General features: G+C 40.2%; 1 protein-coding gene across 11 annotated transcripts in view; it reads left to right on the top strand.

The window, feature by feature from the left end:
- Window positions 1-21,655, top strand: part of BACH2 (BTB domain and CNC homolog 2) — a 361,249-nt gene that overhangs the window by 333,150 nt on the left and 6,444 nt on the right. For all 11 annotated transcript variants that reach the window (XM_081296113.1, XM_081296108.1, XM_081296111.1 and 8 more), the window contains one exon: window positions 11,502-11,708. In XM_081296113.1, the coding sequence (XP_081152239.1) occupies window positions 11,502-11,708 (207 nt within the window). The remainder of the gene's footprint in view (window positions 1-11,501; window positions 11,709-21,655) is intronic.

Genomic DNA, 21,655 nt, shown 5'->3' with positions numbered 1-21,655 from the left:
TGCCTTAGTCAGCACAAATGGCTCATTTCTGGAGTTCCCACAAAATGAGAAGTCATTTTATGGAGAAGTGGTTGTATGTACCCTGAAAGCAAAGTGCTTTGTAGATAAAAATATCCAAAGCCTCAGTCCATGTCTCACCACTTGTGGTAGAAGAAACAGGGGCAACACCAGCTATATCATGAGCATGACTAAGGAGAGAGAAGAATAGGAGCCTCCATAGATTCCCACAGTGTCCCCTAGATAAATCAAGAGTCTGTCATAACCTGGCACTCTCTGCACTGTGTTGCTGCTGACGAGGAACCAGCCTGAGACACACCTATGCCTCAGACCTGCTTCAGGAACAGGAGTGAGCAAACCTAGCCAGTGACAAGTCCTACACTCCTGTGTCCAGAAAGCACAGAAGAAAGGAAGTGTGGTCCTCGTGAGGCCAGCATACTGGACTCATCTGCACTTCCTGGGTGTTAGCCTCTGTGGGGCAGCAGATGTTAACCTAACCAGACAGCAGAAATGCCACAGAGGTGACTTTTTACAGAGCCACGTGCAGTTTATTCAGCCTCCACAAGATTGGCAGGCAAGAAGCACTTGAGGTTTTAGTTCAGGCATGTTTTGAAAATAGATTCCAGAGCTCCCTGTGCCAACTGTAGAAATGCCCTGTGGTCACTTCCTCTGCTTTGCTAACTAGCCTGTTCCCTGCTACTACTTTTACTACCTGGCACAAATGAAGAAAGACAGAACAACAGAGGATTGAATTTAACTAAGAAAATTATAAAGGAAATATGAATAGGAACTATTTCCGTTCAGATATACCTTATCCCCTTGGGTTGGGGATGCACCCAGTATCCCAGTCAGATGCACAGATATGTCCTGGCCTCCGGAGGAGTGAGGTTTTGTGAAAACAGGGAAATGTTTGCATTCTCTGTCCTCATTCATTCTTTCCTCCTGACCACAACTTCTGTGGGGTTTGCTTTTTGTTCCCGGAACTGTCAGGCAGTGTGCCTGATGCAAAAAGCTCATCACTGGGCCAGGTTCATCCGCGTGATGACTTATCTTGCCCTGTACTCTGTGAAAAGAAGACTAATGCCTGTCCTTTTAGAGAAACCCCACCATTCAGCTCTCAAGAGGTTGTGTTTTTATGACGTGTGCATACGTTTCAGGAACTGTCAGTTTCGGATACAGCTCCTTGTGCCCCTGTAATAGTCCAAAAGAGAGCTTATGTCACTTTTTGGAACTCAGCACCATCAGCAAGAAAGCATGTGTCTTTTCCACGTTCAGGCTGCGTCAACATCCACCTTACAGCTGAAAATACTTACTCAGTTAGAAGGAAGAATTTTTCTTTCAAAGTCAAGAATAGGACTACCCTCCCCTAAATAAATACCCCTGCTTGTAATTTTTGTTTTTACTTAAATCTGTTGTTGGCTGTGTTAGTCAGTTTTTTGTCACTATGAACAAAATACCTGACAAGAACGACTTAAAGAAGAAAAAGTTCACATTCAAGGCTTATGGTTTCAGAGGTCAGTCTATGATTGGTCAACTCAATTATTCTGGGCCCACGGTGAGGCCGAACTTCATGGTGGAAGGGCATGGCAGAGGAAAACTCATGTTAGGTAGGAAGTGGAGGAATAAGCAGAAGGAGCCAGGGACAAGATACATAATCCCCAAGGGTATGCCCCCAGTGACCAACTTCCGCCAACCAAACCCTATCTGCGTGCATTTACCACCCATTACAGTATTCCTTTTAAATCATTTCTACAGCAAATGGATCAATCCACTGATTAGGCTACAGTCTCTCATAATCTAATCATTTCAGTTCTAAACATACCTGCATTGTCCAAGATGACCTTCTGGTGGGTTGGGGGGTGGTGGCAGGAGGAGACACATTATATCCAAACCATAACATTTTGCATTCCCTAAGTTACAAGAAAAGAGACATTTGCCAAAGCTCTCTGCCATCTCAGGAGTCACACTCAGCCATTCTTGGTAATTTACTTTGTTCAGAGGAGAAATAGTCAAGCTAAACTTTTTCCCAGTTTGACATTTCAGTGTTCCTAGAGTAGAGGAGGTCAGGTTTTCCAAGAACTGTGTCCCAGGGACTTGGCATGACTGCTCCTCTGGGAAGTAATAACATTTTTATAAGGAGTTATTTTGACCTGGTGGAAGTGTTGTTCTCAGGAATATGCTAAAGGCAGTTTCTTCCCCACATGAGTTATAACTTGTTTTTTTTTTTAACTGATCCAGAAGCCAGCATCTGTTAGACTTATTCTGCTTTGACTTGCTGTCATATGGGATCCAGGTGCTTTCTCTTCAGGTAAACCCCAAGGAGACACCAGAGTCAGAAACCAATGTAGGGTTCCTACATGCAACCCACCACCAGTCTAATACTAAAGGTGTTCCTGCCCAGTCTCTTTTTCTCCACTTTTGTAAGGAGCCAAATGTTAGCTCAAAAGAAAAGGGTCGATATAGCTTATCTTCCATAAGATGTTCTAATTACACCATGTTAAGTAGCTCTCCCATCTCATAAATTTTTAATGTTTTAATTTTAATAAAAATTTTTAATTTTTAAATTTATCATCCTTTTTAACTCTTTCCTAGCTTTGAAAAAAACTTAAATTAGCACAATAAAGTTCTTTATCAATTAAATAATTTAAATAAGTTTTGGGGGGTGCTGTTGATGAAACTCAGAGACTCACACAAGCTAAACATGTGCTCTACCTTAAGCTACACCCACAACTTTCTTTTTTTAAGTACTAAAATACAGAATACCCAGCCCCAAATATACCAAATTTAACAGGATTCCTCTGTGCCTATAATGATATTTATTCACATATTTTAATAGCATTATGCTGTATAATTCTCAGCAACTTCCTTTTCCACATAGCTATCCACTGTGTACATGCCTCTAGTCGATCACTAGTGCCAACATGTGCTTCTCTAATATCCATAGCTCCCATAAGTCATAATTTATTCAGCTATCACCTAGCAACAGATATTTCAATTGCTTCCACTTTCTTCCCCCTTATAAAGATTGCTCCAATAAACATTTTTGTGAACATATTGTTAGTAGTGGTTCTTTTATTTATGTGGGTTGTAGTCTCATAAGTGAGGTAAAGGTTTTACCCTTTTATTTAGACCATCTAATTACCTTGCCAACAAGTTAACAGGTTATAGCGATTCAAATACCTTTCAGCAGGTAAGGAGTCTCTATTTCCTCCATTCTTCCCAGTGCTAGTTATCACCAGTCTTTTTAACTTTTGCTTATTTGATGGGTATAAAATGGTGACTGCCAGTGAGGTTAACCTCTTGTTTGGTGTATATTCACCATTTGTATTTCCTTACCTATGAATTGCCATCTTACATCTTTGCCCATTATTCTTTTGTGGTGTTTAGCTTTAAATCAATTTATAAGACCTTAATCCTGAATATTAGGATTATTATTCCTTTCTCATGGATGTTGCCTTTATTTTCTCCTAGTCTATTTATTATTTACAGTATTTTTTCCATATAGAAAATCTTAAATTTTATCCAGTCAAGGTATCAGGTTTTTTTCTTTTCTTTATGACTTCTGGTTTTGCTATATTCCTTAAGAAGTCAGTTTGTAAATTTTTCTCTTCCAAGGATGAAACAAGTGAACAAGTCATATTATGTAAAAAGTCACAAACCAGTATGCATAACAAGGTCCTAGTTCCTTTCATAAAATACATATAAGAATACAGAATAATGGGCTGGGGTTTGGCTCAGTAGCAGAGCACTTGCCTCGCATGTGTGAGGCACTAGGTTTGATTCTCAGCACCACATATAAACAAATAAATAAATAAATAAAGGTCCATCAATAACTAATAAAACATTTTTTTAAAAAAAAGAATACAGAATAAGATATAGAAGCAGTACACAGAATAAGATAAGTTGGAAGCAAGGTTTGGGAAAGGGAGTATAGGGAAATTTTCATTTTTGTATAGGTCTTTAATGTTTGCATTTTATGTATGTATGTATATCTGAGCACACACACACGTTTATTTTTTCATGGAGTCATATTATCTATACCATAAAATTCACTGTGTTAATCAGCTTTTTATTGCTGTGACAAAATACCTGAGAAAATCAACTTAAAAAAATAGGTTTTTGGCTCATGGTTTCAGAGGTTTCAGTCCATAGGTGCTTGGTCCCATCACTTTGGACCTGTGGTAAGGCAGAACATCATGTTGAGAGGGTATAGTGAAGCAGAGCAGCTCACCTAATGGTGGCTAAGAAGCAAAGAGAGAGAGAAGAAAGGACCAGGCACAAGATATATCCCTCCAGGATATACCCCCAAGACTTCCTCCAACTAGGCTTCACCACTACAGTTTATACCAACTCCCAATAATCCTTTCAATTATGAACTAATCAACAGATTAATCTATTAATGAGATCAGTGCCTTCATGATCTGATCACTTCTCAAAAGCCCCACCTCTGGATTTTGCTGCATGTGGACCAAGCCTTCAACACATGAGCCTTTGAAGGATATGTCATATCCAAATCAGGACATTCACCCTATTAAAGTGAATAATTCAATAGGATTTAATATATTTACAGTTGTACAGACTTCTCCAAAAAAATTTCATCACCCCAAAAGAAAACATTGTACCCATTAATAGTCATTCCTATTGCCTACTTCCCTCAACCCCAGGCAACCACCTTCAGTCTCAATGGCCTTGTCTGTTGTAGACATTTCATATGAATTGAATCTTACAATATATGGACTTTTGGGTTCAGTACATTATTCCTTTTTATTGCTGAATAATATTCCATCATGTGGATCCATTTTGTTGAGCCATCTGACATTTTGTTGAATCATCACTGGTTGAGAAACTTTGGGTTGTTTACATTTTCTAGCCATTACCAATAATGCTATGATGAGCATTGAGTGTGAGTTTTTCATAGACATGTTTTCAGTTCTTTTCATTGTATATCTAAGATTGGAATTACTGAATCATATGATAACTCTATATTTAGCCTTTTAAAGAACTACCAGACTGGTTTTCTAAGGCAGTTGTAGCATTTTACATTCCCACCAGCAGCATATAAGGGATCTGGTTTCTCCACATCCTCACCAATACTTACTATTGTATGTCCTTTTTTTATTGTAACCCTCTAGTAAATGTGCTATGATATCTCACTATAGTTTACAGGTGTGTTTTTAGAACTTGAAAATTGTAGAGCAGTCACACTTTTCCAAGTAGTAAGCTTCCTAGTAAAACTGTTTTGTACCCAAAGTGTTTGTAATTGTGGATTTAGTTTTTTTTTTATCACTAGACAGTAGATTAGCATTAATTAGTTGGACTCAATTTACTAACATGATTCATGTTGAGGGGATAAAAGTATATGAGAGTGAATGTATGGGGAGGGGGGGGCATAGGGAGAGAAAAGATAAAAATTCCCTTCAGAGAAAACACTGAAATGGTACAGAAGAGCCATGTCTTACTAACTCCTCCTACCCAAATGCTGGCTTTGACACACACTTTGTATGTAAAATTTTTACAATCATTTTTGTGGTTTGGTGAATCAGGCATGTTTTTAGAAGTGTCTGTAATTGGTCTGCTTTATAAAAAGAAGACCTTGCAGGGCAGTGTAGAAGTTGGTCATATTTCTAATTGCAACAGTGTTTTCATCTTGTCTAGAACATTCGCAACATCTGGAACTGCAAAGAATACTGTATGCCTAGAAGAAGAAACCAAGTGACAAAGACAGTGGGGGCTGATAGAAATAATAATACTACATATCAACAGGCAGATCATGTTTTTCAAAGCACTTTCTTCTTCAGTTATCTAATTTCATTCTTTATAGCAACCCTATAGGCTAAGTAGGGTAACTGTTACCTCTGTCTGACTCACAGATCTTCATAGAGCATTAGGACAGAGAGGGTGACCTGCCTGAAATCACACAGCTCATAAATTTCAACATTAGGATAAAATCCCAGGTATTCCACAAATTGTGCTAGAAACTGAACCACAAGAATAGAGAGTAGAGGGACATTTCTTAGTCGGAAAGGAGATCATATCATTGGCATCTGCTCAGTACTGAGCTGGCTGCCTCCTTTCACCAGCCCTAGAATCATCAGTCCAGTGAGCATCTTGCTGCCTCCCCAACAGCTCACCAGGACAAGAGACTTAAAGAGCACAGATTAAAGGCTTCAAAGAGCTGCCTGTACATCAGTGTCTCAGAGTATCTTATTAATATGGCCCTACTACTGCAGCTTCCATTCAACATCTGATAGTGAAACTAAAATTGGAAAAAAAATATTCACAAACCACTCTTCTAGTAGGAGTTCTGAAGCAAAGACATGCATGCTTGGGTCTGTCACTCCAAAATCTGCAGCTCGGTCTTCCTTTTCCAATAACCCTTACCCAGCAAATGAAAAGCACCAGGCAAGTGAAATGTGTGTTCAGAGGCATGGTGAGATGAAATGGTACCACTAATTGCAACTTCTTTTAAAAAATGTGCAGAGCAGCCGGGCACAGGGGTGCACACTTGAAATCCAGGCTACTTGGGAAGCTGATGCTGGAGGATGACAAATTTGGAGGCCTGCCTCAGGAGCTTAGCAAGACCTTATCTCAAAATAAAAAGGACTAAGGATGTAGTCCTTAAAGAATCCCTGGGTTCAATCCCCAGTATGGAAAAAAAAAAATGCTAAACAAACGAATATCATGCTGAAATCCATGATCCAAGAGAGTTGTCATTTGGGGATGGGAACTTTTTCCTCTCCTTTTGTCTCAAATTTAAATTTTCTGTAAGAAGTTATATTCATGTAAGTTTTAAATTTTTCTTTTCATGAAGAGAAAGGGGGTTATGACTTTGGCTAAAGAATTCAGGTAGTTGTTGGCAAGCTGTTTGTTGAGAAGGGAATACTGGCATTGGGTGGGGAGGCACGGGTCTGGCTGCACGCTCCCCTATTCAGACACTCTGTCCGGCCATGCAGACAGCATGAAGGAAGGACATTTAAGGTTTCATGCACCATCTTGATATCCCAGCTTCCTGCCACCCTTGGTCAGCTCCTTAGGCTTGAGGTCCCTGGGCATGCTGCAAGGACCATCCACTTCACTGACTGCTAAAGAGCTGGAGCCCCTGAAAGATTTAACCCTCCTCTGGACACTGCTTAGGGGAGATAGAGCAAATACCATCCGTTTCCTCCTGTGTGTTCCTGAGGGAAGAAAAGAGTCAGCACTTTGCCAGGGCTGGATAAAATCAACAGTAGCTTATTGTGCAAACATGACAGCAGCCTGTAGTGCCCTCTTTGGTCCTTGACTTGCTTACCAGTGGCTGCTCCTGAGTGTCTGAGCTCTTCTCAGAACCAAAGCAGCAGACTCATGGCTGAGGAGAATCAGCACTGACGAATCCCACACGCATTTCCCCTTTCATGCTGCCTGCCTGCCTGGAGCCACATGTGGCTGGCAATATATAATTGGAGGCCCTTCAGACAGGTGTTGGTGATAGTAGGCAGGGCTCTTCATCTTATCAGGTTGTCTGTTCTGCACTGTTCATGAGGTCTAGTAAATGAAAACCGAATCACTGATGAGAAGTGAAATTCTGGAAGAATTAGTGGATGGAGGTCCAGTAAGATGTTAAGCCCTGTTGGGCTTATTTGTGATGTAGTAATTTTCCCGGAGAAAAAGAGGACAGCCCCAGTCTTCTCCATGTGTTTCAGCTTTCCAAGCCCCAGTGGAATTCATTATTTGACTTTTCTGCCCCCAAGTGGGGAATGCTGGGCACCCAAGAGTCTGTGAGTAGAATATTCTCCAGGCGACCGAAGGACTGATGGCTGCTCCTCATCTCGGGGGAAGATGCCCATTGGCTCCAACTTACCACTCTGAAAGCAATAAAGAGATGTGGTCAGACTCCCACTGTGGCCCTCCAGGAACAAGTCAGGGGCCTCCACCTGCTAATCAGTGAAAGTTCTTCCTTGCCGAAGGGATAACATCTCTAAAAAGACCCAAGAGCGAGGGATTTCTTTTGTTGTTTTGTTTTTCCCACATGGAAGAAAGTCTGTCGTTGACTATTTTCTTTTCCTGTGACCCTTTTTAAAAAGCAGCTTGAGTTGCAACAGCCCTGCTGAAATTTCATATGGCCTTTTGCTTCAAGGACTTTGAAACTAGGATTGTTGATTTTTCCCTTTTCCTGCCAGTCCCGTGTCCTGTCTCCCTTGTGTTTTATGTTTACTGTCTAGATGGCTTTAAATACAGAAGCTCTTGGTTTGGAAGCCCTTTTGACTTCCCTGTGGCCTGAACTATAGGTATGTTTTCTTTCTGAAAACAAGTGCACATAATTTGGAGCAAAAGAATGGCTTTGTTGTCACCAGAGGGGGAACCTCCAGGAGCCCCCAAAATGCCACAACCCCTGCTGTGTCGAAACATCCCATGTCTCCAACAGACAGACCTCTGTGTTACAGAGGCACTGTCCAGGATTTGAGTGTCTGTTTGTTATCCAAAGGGTATAAAAGGGAAATCAAACATTCTTTCATATCATTATAAGCCTTGTGCAAACACAGCCCCATGGACAGAGGCCTTTCCCCAGCCTGTAACAAGGAACTGTTTGTCCTGGCTGCCTGTCTTTAGCAGTTGGAGCAGGGCTCAGCCGAGAATAGTGTAATGTACTCTGCTGCGTTTTTGCTTTCTTGGGCCAAAATTTTACAGGTGTCATGGGACATGGTTCACCATGTGGAAGTCCAATCAGAGCACCCATTGGGAGCCCTTAGTAAATGCCACATTGAGCTGGCTCAGAGGTAGGAAGTAAACTGACAAGGAAATTGCACCCAACTACAGAGAAGTCAAATGATCCTTTAGGGTGGTTGCCTTTGTGCATGAGGATTAACTAACCACCGATGATGCCAGGATCAGGAATCAGATCTGCCAGTGTCTGATGCAACCAAAGAAAAGGCTTGAGCTTAGGCTAGAGTAGCTTCTTCACCCTCAGTCCCTTGAAAGACACCACATTAACACAATAGCATCTGAATAGTAATGAAGGCTTGATTCCTTCACTGTAAATATTTCGATTCATTAAACCCAGGCTCGTGTGTTTTTCTGGCTGCTCAGATTGAGTCTTCTAGAGCTGTGCTGTCCAGAACAGTAGCCACACCCTGCATGTGGCCAGAGAGCTCCTGAAAGGTAGCCAGTCTGAACTGTGATGTGCTAGAATGATAAAATGTATACACATATATGTATGTATATGCTTTGAGTGTTTGAATTTTTTTAATGTTAAAGATTTCTTTTAATTTCTGTATTAATTACATGTCAGAAATATTCCAGCCCTGTTGGACTAAATAATATTATTAAAATTAATTTCACTTATTTATTTTTACTTCCTTTAATGTGGCTACTGGAAAATTTAAAATCACCTATGTCGCTGCTATTCCTGTTACATAGCCCCGGTCTAGCAAGTGAATGAAATGTAGGTTTGTAGTGCCATCTGCTGGCCCATCCAAAGCAGACGCGGAAAGTATGCAAAAACTAAGCCATCTGAGCTGGTAACATTGTGTTTCCTGGACAAGCAGTTTGGAGCCTTCCTTTCTTTACCAGGAGTTCCTGAAACAGGACCAGAATTTAACCCAGAAATAACTGAATTGTCATTAAGAGCCTTAGAAAGGGTGACAAACCGCTCAAAGGTGCAGGGCTGTGTTCTTCACCTCATGGGTGCTCAGAAGGCCCTGGAGACAGAGAACTTTGGTTCACTTCTCACCTCTGCAATAGAGGCTCTTACATTTTTGCATTTTCATTGTTTGTTATTCTCTTCCTCAGAAACATTTCAGCCAGCCAGCTGCAGTGGTGCATGCTGGTAATCTCAGTAACTCATGAGGGTAAGGCAGGAAGATCACAAGTTCTAGGCCAGCTTGGGCAATTTAGCAAGACTCTCAAAATACAATAAAAAGGACTGGCAGTGTATCTCAGTGGTAAAGCACCTCTGAGTTCAATCCCCAGTATCGCAAAAAAAAAAAAAAAAGAGAGAGAGAGAGAGAAAGAGAGAAAAGAAAAAATATTTCAAACCACCTCAGGATTAGAGTCAAGCATTTAACCATACAGGGAAAGCACATCTATCCCTCAAGCATCTTCTCTTTAGCTAATGCTCATTTACCTTGACTTGGCAAGAGTTTGAAAGTAAGAATCTTATGGACAAAAGTACCTACATTGATTATATATTGCTGTGTAATAAGTCATCCACAAATTTAATGGTTTATACAATGATCCTTTAATATCTCTCAGAGTTTCCGGGAGTCAGGAATTCAGGAGTGGCCCATGAGCAATATTGACTGAGGATTTCTTATGGGGTTGAAGTGGGTGTTCATCTGAAGGTTTGAGTGGGGCTAGAGAATCCATTTCTTGGTAGCCAATTTACATGACTGTTGAGGTGAGGCTGGCTGTTGGCTGGAGGTGTTGGCTCATCTCCACATGGGCTTGTCCACAGAGCTGCTTGAGCATTCTTATGACATGGCAGCTGGTTTCCTCCAGAACAAGTAGTCTAAAAGGGCTAAGGGGAAACTGCATGCCTTTCTGGCCCCGGAAATCCAGTGAATTCTGTTGATATGGCAGGAATATGCCTCACACTCTTGATAGAGGAATGAAAACATTATGTTGTAATCGAAAATGTGAGATGTTATAGCCATTTTTGGAAAACACAGTCTGCCAAAGTACCTAACACACAGTTACAGTGCATAACACAGGACAGCTAAAAAGCATACCCCATTTTGCAGATGAGGAAATTGAGACTGAGAGAGACCCCCTTGTCTGAGGTCTCATGTCTGATTACAAAGGATAAAACCCAGTTCTGACTCCTAGTCTACATTGGCAGAGCCTATCCAAGTTATTTCTTGCTTGATATTTTTGCTGTTGTGACTAAGAATCATGCTGATTGTTTTATCTTTCCAGATCTTCAAGGTAGGAATGATTCTCTTCATTCGAGTGTTTTGCATAAGTTGTTCAATACTATCTCCCTATAACTTGCCATTTTATTGAGTTATGCTATATGTCTGTGGCTGAAGGTTTTGATCTTCATATAGAAATATACTGACTCCCTCTTGTAAAAGCACTATGGTAATGGGAGAAAATGACACAATTTCCGTGTAATTTGCCTCAAAAGTTTTAGGAATAACAACCACGTTGTACTTGTGTGTTCTTATTCTGTTTGATTACCCAAATATTTCATCTTACTTGTATTTAAAACAGTTATGTGTCCCCACCCTTCTCCTTGGTAAGCACCCGCAAGATATAGGAAGTAAATACAGTCAACCTCTGGCTTCTGACTATAGCTTTGAAGACAACCAACTTGACCTATTCAGTTCTACCTCTCTACTATCCAAATTCTGGCCTTGGATTGTGTCAAGCTGAAGAAGAGAGAGGCCACAATTAATTGCATCTTGCTTTCAGTAGTTCCCCTACTACCTGGTGATCCTAAAAAGAGCAGTGACCATGCTCTGATGTTCTGTCAGAATTAAAATTAAAATCCAGATGCTATAATCTTTCTCTGTTTTTCTTGGTTTCAGGTTAAACTTCCTTTTCCTGTAGATCAAATCACAGATCTTCCAAGGAACGATTTCCAGATGATGATTAAGATGCACAAGCTAACCTCAGAACAGTTAGAGTTCATTCACGACGTCCGGCGGCGCAGCAAGAACCGCATCGCAGCTCAGCGCTGCCGCAAGAGGAAACTGGACTGTATTCAGAACTTAGAATGTGAAATCCGCAAATTGGTGAGTTGACCCATCAGTTTGTGTTCAGTAACCGAAGTGCCCAGGACTGATGTAAATTTATAGCAGTGATGACTGGAGAAATAGAGAGAAGGGGCACCCTTTGGGGAATTGGATTTATTTTTAAGGAAATTTCTCAACAGAAATTTTGCATTGTGTGTGGGTGTGTAGGTGTGGAATCATGTGTCATACCCTTCAGTCATCCATATAGAATTTTTTAATTTTCCATTTGATATGTAATAATAGCAGATATTTATTGCGTGTACTGGTGGACTACATATTCTTCTAAACTATTTTTGTGGATGATCACATTTAATCTACACTATGACTTAGATACTATTTTATCCCCATTTATAGAGGAGGAAACTATGATGCAGAAAGATTAGGTAAATTTCCTTGGATGAAAACCTAGATGTCTGATTCCAAATGGTGTTATTTTACCACTGCTTTCTCTTCCTCCCAGCAGAAAAGTATAGATGAGAGATAGGACATCTACCTACAGAGAGGCAGTTGCTTAGTAAGATGATCTAGCACCCTTTGCAGCCCCAGGTCCTTGATTTTGCAATTCTTCTAAAAGTGGCTGCCATCTCTTCCCTGTGCCTGAAAATGTTTTATCTCAGGAAACAAATTCCCATCTCCCAGGCTCCTCCATGCTCAGAGTTATGTGTCCCCGCCCTTCTCCTTGGTAAGCACCCGCAAGATATAGGAAGTAAATACAATCAACCTCTGGCTTCTGACTATAGCTTTGAAGACAACCAACTTGACCTATTCAGTTCTACCTCTCTACTATCCAAATTCTGGCCTTGGATTGTGTCAAGCTGAAGAAGAGAGAGGCCATATAATGTGGTCAAGATCTAAGTTTAGGTTCTCAAGCTATTTGCAGCAAATTCATTGCCTCATGAGCAATGATGAGATATTGGGAAGGCCCAAGGAAGTATTGTATAATTTATTATTAAGATAACCTTGGGGGACTGTAGCTCAGTGGTATAGTGTTTGCCTAGCACATGTGAGGCATTGGGTTCAGTCCTCAGCACCACATAAAAATAAATAAATAAAATAAAGTTGTTAAAAAATTTTTAAGAAAAGATAACCTTGGACTTCAGGGGTTTGCTGTTGTTCTTGTTCTTGTTCTTGTTTTGACATGAAACAGGGAAAATCTGCCCGTGGTCAGTAGATCCCATCACCTGCAAAGTAAAGCCAAAGCTCCTTAGTAAGGTCAGTCCTTTCTAAGGAGCAATCCTAGTGGGAGGCTGGATAACAGGTACCAAAATACAATTAGAGAAATAAATTTCAATGTTCTACAACTACAGAACTATAGTTCATAACAATTTATTATTTATCTTATAAAGAACTGGAAAAGAGGAGCTCAAAGTTTCCCCCCAAAAAAAGAAATTAAAAGTGGTTAAGGAAAGAGAAAATCAGGCTAATTAGCCTGAATTGATCATTCACATTGTATTCATATGTTGAATTATCACATTGTACACCATAAATATGCACATTTTTAAAGACATACCCTGCCCTCCATGATTCAGTTTCTAAACTGTCCCTCTGGCATCTCCTTTCACTGCCTTCTTAGGATTCAACCCCTAATGATATCAAACTGTCGATATTTAACCCACATCTCCTGCTGTTTTATACTTCTGCATTCATGCCTACTGACTTCCCTCTACCCTGGACATTCCTCTACTTCTTCCTTCTCAAATTATCTCCCTTGTGCTTTAAGAATCAGGTCAACTCTTCAGGAAGTCTGCCTTTGCTGAGTCTCCAGTTAGACTGAGGCCTTGCCCTGGGAGCCCCGATCTGCCCTCTGATTTAGTGCTTATCATTCATTCTTAGATTATTTGTGCATGTGTCCCCGCCAACGCCAACCCTAGACTGTAAGTTCCTCAAGGACAAGACAATGTCTTGATCCTCTCTGAATCACCAGTATTGGCCCACTGTTGGCTTTTTTTTTGGGGGGGTGGGGGTTCCATATTTTTTTTATTGGTTGTTCACAACATTACAAAGCTCTTGACATATCATACTTCATACATTAGATTGAAGTGGGTTATGAACTCCCAATTTTACCCCAAATGCAGATTGCAGAATCACGTCAGTTACACATCCACAATTTTACATAATGCCCTATTAGTAATTGTTGTATTCTGCTACCTTTCCTATCCCCTACTATCCCCACTCCCCTCCCCTCCCTTCTTCTCTCTCTACCCCATCTACTATAATTCATTTCTCTCCTTGTTTATTTTCCCATTCCCCTCACAACCTCTTATATGAAATTTGGATAGCAATGAGGGTCTCCCTTCATTTCCATGCAATTTCCCTTTTCTCTCTCTTTCCCTCTCATCTCATGTCTGTTTAATCTTTTCTTCCTGCTCTTCCTCCCTACTCTGTTCATAGTTGCTCTCATTATATCAAAGAAGACATTTGGTATTTGTTTTTTAGGGATTGGCTAGCTTCACTAAGCATAATCTGCTCTAGTGCCATCCATTTCCCTGCAAATTCTAGGATTTTGTCATTTTTTATTGCTGCATAGTACTCCATTGTGTATAGATGCCACATTTTTTTATCCATTCATCTATTGAAGGGCATCTGGGTTGGTTCCACAGTCTAGCTATTGTGAATTGTGCTGCTATGAACATCGATCTGGCAGTATCCCTGTAGCATGCTCTTTTAAGGTCTTCAGGGAATAGTCCAAGAAGGGCAATAGCAGGGTCAAATGGTGGTTCCATTCCCAGCTTTCCCAGGAATCTCCATACTGCTTTCCAAATTGGCCGCACCAATTTGCAGTCCCACCAACAATGTACAAGTGTACCCTTTTCTCCACATCCTCGCCAGCACTTATTGTTGTTTGACTTCATAGTGGCTGCCAATCTTACTGGAGTGAGATGGTATCTTAGGGTGGTTTTGATTTGCATTTCTCTGACTGCTAGAGATGGAGAGCATTTTTTCATGTACTTGTTGATTGATTGTATGTCCTCCTCTGAGAAGTGTCTGTTTAGGTCCTTGGCCCATTTGTTGATTGGGTTATTTGTTATCTTATTGTCTAATTTTTTGAGTTCTTTGTATACTCTGTATATTAGGGCTCTATCTGAAGTGTGAGGAGTAAAAATTTGTTCCCAGGATCTAGGCTCCCTATTTACCTCTTTTATTGTTTCTCTTGCTGAGAAAAAACTTTTTAGTTTAAGTAAGTCCCATTTGTTGATTCTTGTTATTAACTCTTGTGCTATGGGTGTCCTATTAAGGAATTTGGAGCCTGACCCCACAATCTGTAGATCGGAGCCAACTTTTTCTTCTATCAGACGCAGCATCTCTGATTTGATATCAAGCTCCTTGATCCATTTTGAGTTAACTTTTGTGCATGACGAGAGAAAGGGATTCAGTTTCATTTTGTTGCATATGGATTTCCAGTTTTCCCAACACCATTTGTTGAAGATGCTATCCTTCCTCCATTGCATGCCCCTTTATCAAATATAAGATAGTTGTAACTTTGTGGATTAGTCTCTGTGTCTTCTATTCTATACCATTGGTCCACCCGCCTGTTTTGGTACCAGTACCATGCTGTTTTTGTCACTATTGCTCTGTAATATAGTTTAAAATCTGGTATTGCTATACCGCCTGATTCACACTTCCTGCTTAGAATTGCTTTTGCTATTCTGGGTCTTTTATTTTTCCATATGAATTTCATGATTGCTTTATCTATTTCTACAAGAAATGCTGTTGGGATTTTGATTGGTATCGCATTAAACCTATAGAGAACTTTTGGTAATATCGCCATTTTGATAATGTTAGTTCTGCCTATCCATGAACAGGGTATATTTTTCCATCTTCTAAGATCTTCTTCTACTTCTCTCTTTAGGGTTCTGTAGTTTTCATTGTATAAATCTTTCACCTCTTTTGTTAGGTTGATTCCCAAGTATTTTATTTTTTTTGAGGATATTGTGAATGGAGTGTTTTTCCTCATTTCCGTTTCAGAAGTTTTGTCGCTGATATACAGAAATGCCTTTGATTTATGCGTGTTGATTTTATATCCTGTCACTTTGCTGAATTCATTTATTAGTTCTAGTAGTTTCTTTGTAGATCCTTTTGGGTCTTCTAGGTATAGGATCATGTCGTCCGCAAATAGTGATAATTTAAGTTCTTCTCTCCCTATTTTTATGCCTTTAATTTCTTTTGTCTGTCTAATTGCTCTGGCTAGTATTTCAAGGACTAAATTAAATAGAAGTTGTGAGAGAGGGCATCCCTGTCTTGTTCCAGATTTTGAGGGAATGCCTTCAACTTTTGTCCATTCAGAATGATGCTAGCCTGAGGCTTAGCTTTTACAATGTTGAGGTAAGTTCCTGTTATCCCTAGTTTTTCTAATGTTTTGAACATAAAGGGATGCTGTACTTTGTCTAATGCTTTCTCTGCATCTATCGAGATGATCATATGGTTCTTATATTTAAGTCTATTGATGTGGTGAATAACATTTATTGATTTCCGTATATTGAACCATCCTTGCATCCCAGGGATGAATCCGTCATGGTGCACAATTTTTTTGATGTGTTTTTGTATTCGATTCGCCAGAATTTTATTGAGGATTTTTGCATCTAGGTTCATTAGAGATATTGGTCTGTAGTTTTCTTTCTTTGAGGTGTCTTTGTCTGGTTTCGGAATCAAGGTGATGTTGGCCTCATAGAATGAATTTGGAAGAGCTCCCTCTTTTTCTATTTCCTGAAATAACTTGAAAAGTATTGGTATTAATTCTTCTTTAAAGGTTTTGTAAAACTCCGCTGTATACCCATCCGGTCCTGGGCTTTTCTTGGTTGGTAGTCTTTTGATGGCTTCTTCAATTTCATCCATTGATATTGGACTGTTCAAATTGTGTGTATCCTCCTGACTCAGTCTGGGCAAATCATATGACTTAAGAAATTTATCGATGTCTTCACTATCTTCTATTTTATTGGAATATAGGTTTTCAAAATAATTTCTAATTGTCTTCTGTATTTCTGTAGCATCTGTTGTGATATTGCCTTTTTCATCCCGTATGTTAGTAATTTGAGTTCTCTCTCTTCTTCTCTTCGTTAGCATGGCTAAAGGTCTGTCGATCTTATTTATTTTTTTTGAAGAACCAACTTTTAGTTTTGTTAATTTTTTCAATAGTTTCTTTTGTTTCAATTTCATTGATTTCCGCTCTGATTTTAATTATTTCTTGCGTTCTGCTACATTTGCTGTTGTTTTGCTCTTCCTTTTCTAGGGCTTTGAGATGAAGTGTGAGCTCATTTATTTGTTGGTTTTTTCTTTTTTTGAGGAATGACCACCAGGCGATGAATTTCCCTCTTAAAACTGCTTTCATTGTGTCCCATAGATTCTGATATGTTGTGTCTGTATTTTCATTTATCTCTAAGAATTTTTTGCTTTCCTCCTTTATGTCTTCTGTAACCCACTGATCATTAATTAACATATTGTTCATTTTCCATGTGATGTAGGATTTTTCCTTCCTTCTTTTATCATTGATTTCCAGTTTCATTCCATTATGATCAGATAAAATGCATGATATTATCTCCACCCCTTTATATTTACTGAGGGTTGCCCTATGGCATAATATATGGTCTATTTTTGAGAAGGATCCATGTGCTGCTGAGAAAAAAGTATATCCTTTGATGATGGTTGATATATTCTATATATGTCAGTTAAGTCTAGGTTATTGATTGTGGTATTGAGTTCTATAGTTTCTTTATTCAACTTTTGTTTAGAGGATCTGTCCAATGGTGAGAGAGATGTGTTGAAGTCACCCATAATTATAGTGTTGTGGTCTATTTGATTCTTGAACTTGAGGAGAATTTGTTTTATGAATGTCACAGCACCATTATTTGGTGCATAAATATTGATAATTGTTATGTCTTGTTGGTGAATGGTTCCTTTTAACAGTATATAATGTCCTTCCTTATCCCTTTTGATTAACTTAGTCTTGAAGTCGATTTTATTCGATATGAGGATGGCCACCCCTGCTTGCTTATGAGGACCGTGTGCGTGGTATATTTTTTCCCATCCTTTCACCTTCAGCCTGTGTATGTCTTTTCCAATCAGATGTGTCTCCTGGAGGCAGCATATTGTTGGATTTGTTTTTTTAATCCATGATACCAGCCTATGTCGCTTTATTGGAGAGTTTAAGCCATTAACATTCAGAGTTACTATTGATATATGGTTTGTACTTCCAGCCATGTTTGATTATTTATCCTTTTTTTAAAAAATTTAGTTTGTTTTTCCATGATTATCTTTCCCCTCGCCCTCTGTCTTTACCGAGGCACTTCCCACTGATGGTTTTGGTTATTGTTTTTCATTTCTTCCTTGTGTAGTGTTTTGCTCAAAATGCTTTGCAATGCTGGTTTTCTGGCTGCAAATTCTTTTAACTTTTGTTTATCATGAAAGATTTTTATTTCATTGTCATACCTGAAGCTTAATTTTGCTGGGTACAGAATTCTTGGTTGGCATCCATTGTCTTTCAGTGTTTGAAATATGTTGTTCCAGGATCTTCTCGCTTTCAGCGTTTGTGATGAAAAATCCGTTGTTAACCTTATTGGTTTACCCCTGAATGTAATCTGCCTCCTTTCTCTTGTAGCTTTTAATATTTTCTCTTTGTTCTGTATATTCGATATCTTCATAACAATGTGTCTTGGCGTTGGTCTACTGTGATTTTGTGTGCTCGGTGTCCTGTATGCATCTTCAATTTGTATATCTGTTTCCTTTTTTATTTCTGGAAAGTTTTCTGTAATTATTTCATTCAGCAGGTTACTCATTCCCTTGGTTTGAATCTCTGTACCTTCTTCTATCCCGATGACTCGTAAGTTTGGTTTTTTTATGTTATCCCATAACTCTTGGATGTATTTCTCGTGATTTTTTACCAGCCTTTCTGAGTTGGCTAGACTCTTTTCAAAATGATATATTTTGTCTTCATTATCTGACGTTCTGGCTTCTACTTGCTCCACTCTGTTAGTGATACTCTCAATTGAGTTTTTAATTTGGTTTATTTTTTCCTTCATTTCTAGAATTATTGTTTGATTATTTTTTATAATCTCATCTCCTGATAAAGATGCTTAACTTCTTCTTTTATCTGTTTATGTAATTCATTCTCAATGTGTTCTTTCGCTGCTTGAATTTGCTGTCTCGTATCCTCTTTAAGGTTCCATTCCATCTGTCTAAGGTGTTCCTTGAGTTCTTTATATGACCATTTTTCTGATGACTCTAGGTCCTCCTGAATATTTAGGCTGTCCTGCATTGTTTGTACTCCTTTTCTTCCTTGCTTTTTCAAGTTGCTCATGTTACTTCTTGCTCTGTTTGACTGCTGAGTTACTGTTTACTCCTATAAATTTATTTGATGCTTGGGAGGAAAGGTATTAGAAGGGAAGGGAAGAAGTCACTAAAGAGAATGAGAGTAAGCAGTTAGAATTCAAGGAAGGGGGAATAAGAAAATTGAAAAGAAATGAAAAGACAAAAGAAGAAAAATAATAGGAAATAAAAAAAGAAAAAAAATTTTAAATAATAATAAAAAAATTAACATTAAAATTAGAAGAAAAAAAATTTTTTTAAATCGTAAAAAAAATTTAAAAAACAACAAGAAAGAAAAATGAAAATGAAAGAAAAAACCCAAATCAAAAAAAAGAGAAAAAAAAAAACTAACCTCGGTCTGGCTATCGCGCTCACGGGAGAGCTGGGTCGGGGCCCTTACGGGAGAGCTGGGAGGGGCCCTTAAGGTTTCCCCAATGTGTGGAGAGGGAAGGCTAGGGAATTACACACCTGTAGCCGCAGGTTTCAATGAAGTTATCTCCTCCGCCGCAGTCTGATGACTTCAGTTCTCTGCCATGGTGGTATCTCTTGCAAATGGCGACAGTTCGTTTCCCTTTGCCGGGTGACCAATGCAACGGGTGGGTCCTTACTGTCTCTCCCAAGCCCCGTTTCAAACCTGTGGCCACTACCTATGAAGGCTTGGTAGGCATTTACCTCCGTAGGATGAGAAGGGCTGACCAGTTGTTTCAGCCGGATGGATTAGTGCTGAGTCACAGCTGTTTGTCTGCGGGAAGCAGGCCAACGGGAGCTTGAATTCAGCCGATCCGGGCTCAGTGTGTGTTCTGAAAGGCCCAGACTGATCGCCCCAGATCCACGTCAGTTCAGCATTGCCTAGTGATCCCTCTCTCCTCCTGCAATCCCTGCCGGTTCTCGGCTCCGGCTTTTCGGAGGCTGGGGCTTGGACCCCGCGGGATGTGGGTTCCGCCTCCTTCTTCGCCTCGCGGCGCTGGGGGAATGAACTGGAGCCGCGGAGCTGCTGGGTGTCGGCCCCACTGTTGGCTTTTAAGAACTTACTGGAAGTTGTGACAATTTAGGTCAGAAGATTACAAATTTTTTTGTTTTCCAAATTTTTCCTTAGTGTTTTCTGTTTGTTTGATTTGTGTGTGTGTCGGGGGGGGGGGTGTTTTGTTCTTTACAGTGCTAGGACTCAAACCCAGTGCCTTGAATACGTTAGGCAAGAGCTTTACCACTGAGTTATGTCTCCAGCCCTCATTGTTTTAACACAAAACATAAACCACATAAGGAAGCAGGATGTTCCTGCTGGTGATTGTGGATCTTCTGAAAGCCTGGTGGGCTTAGATCACCAAGACAACCAGGTACAAGTCTACAGGGTCACATCTCTATAGTAATTCTTGCTCTGCCCCTCTCATCAGGTAGTAGAGAAAAAAAATCCTGATTTTAATAACATTCTGCTGTTATAATTGTGTAATACTGAACAAATAACAAAATCTGAGAAACTATATAGCTGATATCTAAAGATAAAAACTATATAGGCAGATATCTACCTTTGCTGGTATTGTTCGGTGGAAAAACCAAGAACTCCTAGTTCTGCACCACTTTTTGTTGACCACTTAAATACTATGCTGTGTTCCAGTGCAAAGAGTGCCACACGCTCATCAATCTGTGTCTGTGATTTAGAACTTATGTTTTTACCCAAGGCGTGACTCATGCTGCCTTTCCTGCAGAGCCAAAACTCTCACAAGGGGCACCTCATCTTCTTTCCCCTAGAAAGTGGCCCAGACATTTTTCACAAGTGATGTGTGCCTTGGCCACGCTGCTGTGGCAGAATTGAGACTGAGATTCCTTTCCTGGTGGCTGGGAGTTGCTGCCCCTTCCTTTGCAGGTTTCTAGGTTCAAAGGAGAGGGGTCCAGGTGACCCATCATGCATGCAAGACTCTCTTTGAGACCAAGAGAACTCCCTTGTTGATTTATTTCTTATACAGGGTCCTCCACTCATTTGCCTGACCCAGTGACAGAGATGGCCTGGGCAGGCAGGACAGCTTCCATCCCCACCCCACTCACCCTGCACAGTCCGCAGCAGGCCCCACACTCACTTCCCACACCCACACCATCTCCCACACACCCGCCACTCCGCTTCTGCAAACTCGCATAATGTATTTTTCTCAAGTCGCACTTGTACATCTGTTTATTTTTCATTTTTAAAACATGTTTTCTTGATAAATTTATAAATATTTTAGCAGGTGCCCTTTCCCCATGTAAATCTCTCTCTCCGACACACATGCCCACGCTGCCTGCCAGATTGTATTCGTGTTACGGCACGTGCAGCTACCACATCGGAGACTTGCTCCTTGTGCATGCAATGCCTGCTCCTCTCTCCCTCCTCTTCATTTCCCTCCCTTCCTCCCTTGCCCTTCCCACCCGCACCAGCAGAGGGCTGGCCAGGAATCCCTTCACACTGCCTCAGGCGCCTGGTTTCCTCATCCACTTCATTAGTAACAGAAGCGCGTATGTGGGATTTGACTTAAGGGGGAAAACATCTCAGAATCGTGGGCTAGTATGTCAGGACTCAGGCTCCACGTTTCTGTCTTCCTGTCCTGCGTCCAGGGTCCCAAAAAGGGAACTGTTGTATTCTGTCTGCTGTGATACAAAGGCCAAAGAGCCTGCAGGTG

Source organism: Spermophilus citellus (genome assembly GCF_964194105.1).
Source record: "Spermophilus citellus genome assembly, chromosome: 5".
NCBI classification, from domain to species: Eukaryota; Metazoa; Chordata; class Mammalia; order Rodentia; family Sciuridae; genus Spermophilus; species Spermophilus citellus.
Note: the sequence above shows the minus strand (reverse complement) of the source record. Positions and strands in the feature narration are given on the sequence as shown.